General features: G+C 38.7%; 1 protein-coding gene across 1 annotated transcript in view; it reads right to left on the bottom strand.

The window, feature by feature from the left end:
* The window catches only part of CCKAR (cholecystokinin A receptor), a 48,024-nt gene that overhangs the window by 22,138 nt on the left and 20,231 nt on the right, over positions 1–5,655 (bottom strand). The window contains exons 2-4 of the mRNA XM_080386282.1: positions 4,702–4,953; positions 2,402–2,663; positions 644–771 (exon numbers count right to left, since the gene is read on the bottom strand). Coding sequence (XP_080242408.1) covers positions 644–771; positions 2,402–2,663; positions 4,702–4,953 — 642 coding nt within the window. The remainder of the gene's footprint in view (positions 1–643; positions 772–2,401; positions 2,664–4,701; positions 4,954–5,655) is intronic.

The raw sequence follows: 5,655 nt of genomic DNA, 5'->3' as shown, positions 1-5,655 counted from the left end.
CTGTACATATAAATCAGTGCTTAAAGAGTTGGCAAAATATCTCTGAACAGTGGTTCAAAATAAAAAACAAAGATGGAGTCCAAGTCTAAACAAATAACATAATTCATGGCTGAACAACTGTTGCAAAGAAAACACTGGCCTACTTCTGAGTCAGTCATGTATCAGCTGCTCTGCGTCCGCTATATCCCAATATTCTCATGTCTTAACTCTATACAAATTGATGCAAAAGATGTAAGAACACTGTTTGCTCAGGTATTCACTGAAGATAGTTTTCAAAATTATATGCTTCTATGTAAATCTGACAATTTTTATTGTGGTGTTTATTGACAGAAATGGTCCTCACCCATGGCCAGAAAAAAATCTTGGTATTGCTACAAAAAACAAATTAGAAGTTTAATGTATCCTGCCCAGAGCCTTTGCAAACAAGCCATAGGTGAGGAATTATTTGCTAGTGAGTAATGGAATAACTTCAATCAGCAAATGCATCTGGCAAGTTCACGACCATAATGACCATAATGGTCACTTTTGCAAATAGAAAATTTTGCTTTTAGTAGCCTTAAGATGACTGCTCGTATCTTCAACTCTAACTTAAAAAACCAAACCAAACCAAACCAAACCAAACCAAACCTAAATGTATTATTACCTTGTGAAGATTTTCTCTGGCTGGCATCAAATTTTATTCCTCTATAGAGTTCCAAAGAAATCAGGCCATAGGCAACCATCATTATAATCCCAGGTATAAGAAAGAGTATAAGTAGCAGGAAAGTGTACCTAAAGAATCAAAAGATGAACTGAGAGCAAGGAACAGCACAAAACCAGAAAACCTTTTTCTCCAGGTAAGAACTGGGGGGTGGGGGGGGTGGGGGTGGGGGGGGGTGGAGCAAGGGGAGGGCAGGATTTCAAGATTTTTTTGAAATTTTTCCATGCTAATACGGACCATCATTTTGACAGCTCTGGAAATTAGAAGCTTCCCACCTCTTCTCCTTCTTGCCCCAGAAAAATAGTAGGAACAAGGCTATTGTGGCTGCAAAACATCCATCACCCGGCCTTTGCAGGCCCAGAGGAGATGAGCACTCACGTAGAGGTCAGAGGGGGGACGAAGGTCTCTCTGCCTATGGATGGGGCTCCCTGCTGTAACCACATGAGCACTGGGTGCCCTGCCACTTTGAATGACATTAAAATGGCCTTGCAGAAGCCAAATGAGCTGCTGATGATTCTTGAAGGAGCCCCTGGTACTGTAGTCACTACTTCAGTGAGATCTGACTTTCCAAGGGTCGTGGCACGTGTGGGCAGGGATGGAGCAGCCACGACCCCAGCTCTCATCCCTGGAGCCATGCAGAGGCCCCTGGGGAGGGATCCCAGGGCCAGCAATCCCTTTGCTAAAGGAAGCAGCTTTTACTTGGTTGCACATCTCTTACTCTAGGCAGCTTCTCTCATGTGACTACAAGTTGGGGAAATAATTTGGTTTAAATGCATTCATGAGCTTATGTCTCTTCTGCTCCCTGAGACTTTGGTGCAAACTCACTAAGGCACCTGGGAATCTGCAACACCACCGCAGAGAAGGGAATTTCACCCTCCATCCTCCCTCCTCAGCTGTACTCAGACTGCCAAACACCAGAGACTACCAAAAGCATTAATACGGGTTTGCTATGTTTGCAGACACACCACACTGAAGTGGAGCATACTTTAATCTTGCTCCCAGTTCCGACTGACCTTCAGTATCCGAAAGAATCTTACATCTTCTTGGTGCCAATTAAGGTGTTTAGTCATCATGCAAGGACGCAATGTCTAAGTGATATTGCTGCTTAATAGTGCTACTATTTACTTACTCTGCCTGTACCTGTAGGGCTTGGAGCACTGTCTCTCCCCTCATATCTCTGCCCCTATTCTCTAGAAGTGACCAAAAGAGTTCAGTTCTCAAGAAGGGCATTTGCAACCTCTCCAAGTTCTCATATTCTACTTCCCTGCTTCAGAGGACCCTCAGGCAAAAAAAATTCACAGGCAAGGCAGCACACAGAGGGGCACTGGTATGTGACTGTTTCTCAAAGATCAATCAAGGATTTCTCTGAAAATATTTATGTATACATATAAATGGGTCAAAGCAGTACTCCTACACGAGGAGTGACAGATGCTTTCTTTACAGTGACAGTAGCTGCTTAGCAGACCATAGTGTGAGAATCATTGCCATGTTGGGTATCATTCCTATGACACAGGAAAAGTCATACAAGTGTCAAAATGTAAGCAGCTTAATTTTATTTTTTTTTACTTCTTAAATAAGCATGATAGAAGTGTAAATGTTTGCTGAAGGTTAATACTTGATTTTCAACAGGCTTAATGCTACCATGAAATTCTGTTTTCCACCAGATAATTATGCATTTGCTAACAGTCAGCTATGCCTTACCAGGACTGCTGAATGACATCACTTGGCCAAAGGAGCCGACACATATTTGCTGTGGTGTTGTTATACTTGGTAAAAGGTACCAGTTTGCTGTAAATTGGGTATGGTGACATGATAGTAAAGGAAACACACCAGGTAGCAGCAATCACTTTCAAGGCATGAGATTTTGTTTGCCAGACCCTGGACTGCAGAGGTTTGCAAATGGCACTGTATCTCTCCAAAGATATGGCAACGAGGTTGAATGTAGATACACTTACAGAGACACCTATATATATGAAATAAAGAAAAAGGTTATTCTGTTGTTTTAAAGGTTCATGTTATTTTCAAACAGTCTGGCTAACTTTCTGTATACAAACAGAAAATTAAAAATATAGCAAACTGTTTATAAGCTAAAATATTTATAAATATCACACTGATTAAGTCAGTGAAGAATGTGTAGGCAGTGGGTCTGGGTCTCCACACTGATGTTCCTGTCCTGTGCTTCTGTAACACCAGAAGTCCAAAAGAAAAGATTCATTCTGTCAAACCGTGAAATTCTGATAACAGGAAAAGAAGACACTTTTCCTCCTCGTTCTTGTCTTTCCTGCTGTGGTTTATCCACTCCATTAACTGCACTGAAATTCAAACAAGCATTTGAAATCAGTGGGATTATGCTATGTTATTATGTTAATTACTCTTTTAACACTGAAGTTCATAGTCCCTCTTCAATTGTTGCCATTTTTTTTAAGTGTCCTGCTTGTCTGGTGATCTGATTTTCTCATTCAAGAGAATTAAATATCTTACCACTTTTTTAACTAGATGCTAATGGAGTTACAAAGCAGGAGAAATGAAGACAAGAAGCAGAACCTTTGTCCTTCAAATGCCCTTCATTTCTTCTGTTCATATACTACAAAATATAACACAGTGGTCTGTATTGCTGTCACTGAGGTGACCCAGTTTATCACTTCAAGTTTATAAATATTTCTTGCTAGCTCTGTCACAAATTTTTCTTTTGGTGAACAAGCTTTCATTTAATAGTCTTTGTGAATGTTCTAATGTGAATCAAAATATAAAATGCCAATATCTTTACAGCCTGCTTCACACAAATTATCTGTAATTTAAAATACCTCTTCCTACATCTTAAAATTAAAAAAATGAGCACAGGTGATGTAATGGATGTCAGTGTCTGTTTGAAGCCTCTCTTAACATGACCTGCTAATGGGAAATATCCACATTCTGACTCTTAAAATAAAACACCTTCATAATGAAAAACTCCGTGCTCAAAAATATTTCCGTGGATTTCTTTTATAAAGTAATTTACACGGTGTGAAATAAGAGAAAGATGACAATGCTTCAGCAAAGTTTTATGACATTTATGGCACCAGTTCATTATAATTGTTTAAACATGGACTTTAGTTTTATTTGTTTTATCTACAAAAAGATGTTGATTTCCCATTCACACACTTTAGGTGTGTACTTTCACATTACATCAAAGTTCTCAAGGGCATTGGTTGAAAGGGGACCTAAGGTTTCTGTAATTAACCAAGGCTCTCCCAAGGTAGCAAAAACTTATATAATGTTTTTTTTTTTCTTTTTGTTTTTTTTTTTTTCTTTTTTCTTTCTTTTAAGAAACAAGCAAATGCACAGGAAGTATTGGAAGTGAGACAAAATCACTTACACAGACATACATAATCCAGGCATTTTGAAACTCCAGGCTCCAAAACCAAAGGGGGTATGGCAAGGCATATAAATGTGATGCTTCTTAAAGTCACCCTCTAAAACCTACATCTATATTTTGTGGTGTCCTGGTGAGCTCTGATCACACCTGGTCTGTTCTCAGAAAGTGTTTGCTCTAACTTCCAGCTCTGCAAATGACACCTACTTTGACCTACTCTATTACTTTTTTATGCATCACTGCTGCCAAAATAATCTGTGGGCAAAATCTGGCCTTAGTGAGGACTGTACAACCCTGTCATGTCTGATGGGTGATCTCAACACCACTAATAACTCTGTCAGTGATGGGTAAGCAAGCACATGTGCTGGGTTCCTCATTAAAGGTCGATCATGCAACATATTTTTCACTCAACCTGATCCAGTAAAACACTTCTGCATGTTGTTAAAATTAAGTGGCTGCCTCTGTGTTTTGCTGGATTAGACCAAGGAAAACAGAACCATGAAGATTTGCACTACAGAGCTATTTCTTCATAATTTTGGTAACTGTTCAATGGCAGATGGAAACAATCAGCTTTTTACTGGTCTTTAATGACCTTCTCGCCTATCTCTTTAGTCAGTCTTCAAAATAAGTATAAATTTCCAAGACTTACCCATGAAATAAGTGGCAGTTTTGCAAACAGCACTACCAAAAATAAAATCTTTCAGCAAGTTGGGAATGAGGGTGAATGGCATGCAGAAAAGGCAGAGCATCAGGTCGCTGACTGCTAGTGACAGCAGAAATATGTTGGTGACTGTTCTCATCCGCTTGTTTCTTATCAGCACTGTAATTACCAGAATGTTCCCCAAAATGCTGAGCAGAAATATCAAGCAATACAGCAGAACCCGAATTATCTGATGCAAATCTGAAAATTGTCACAAGGAAAAATCAGTTATACAGTATATAGCTCATAGACTCGTATTAGATGTTTCATCCTTTAATCAAAAGGTAAAAGCCTTTCTGTATTCAGTTTTACTAAGGTTTATGTCTTTACAACAATGCAAAATTGATGGAAGTGCTGAAATTCTTAAACTTACTCTGACCTACTTGAATTCCACAACATTAAAATACAACAGATGCAATACAATGTACATTTGGATAGCCAAATACGACTTTTTAAACACACACTCTGCTCACACCACTTAGTGTGCACCACTCACTCACCACGGGAGTTCCTTCTTTATACAGAAGTAAGAAAAAATAGAGAAATCAAAAATATTTTAATACATGCATATTTTTTGCAGCCTCAGAGTGCTACAATTTCAAATGTAATCATTTGTGCATGGCATCAGATCAGATAACTCCATTGTTATTGATTTGCTCAAAGAGTAAAAATCATGTTTCTCCAAGTCCTTAGCAGAACTGTTTACATTTTGTGCCAAATATTGCTACTAGTTTAGTTTTCCATTATATCCAAATTTTGTTCTAGTTGAATTTTTAACTTGGAAAACCAGCACATTCTAAATTATTTCCTGCCTGTTTCTCATCCTAACTTATCAGCAAGCAGTTGATTTTGCACTCTTTCACAGGAAAAGCCTTGGGTAGCTGTTTCTTTCCATAGTATCCC

Source organism: Falco punctatus, assembly GCF_963210335.1.
Source record: "Falco punctatus genome assembly, chromosome: 1".
NCBI lineage: Eukaryota > Metazoa > Chordata > Aves > Falconiformes > Falconidae > Falco > Falco punctatus.
This window is presented reverse-complemented; position numbering and strand designations above follow the sequence as displayed.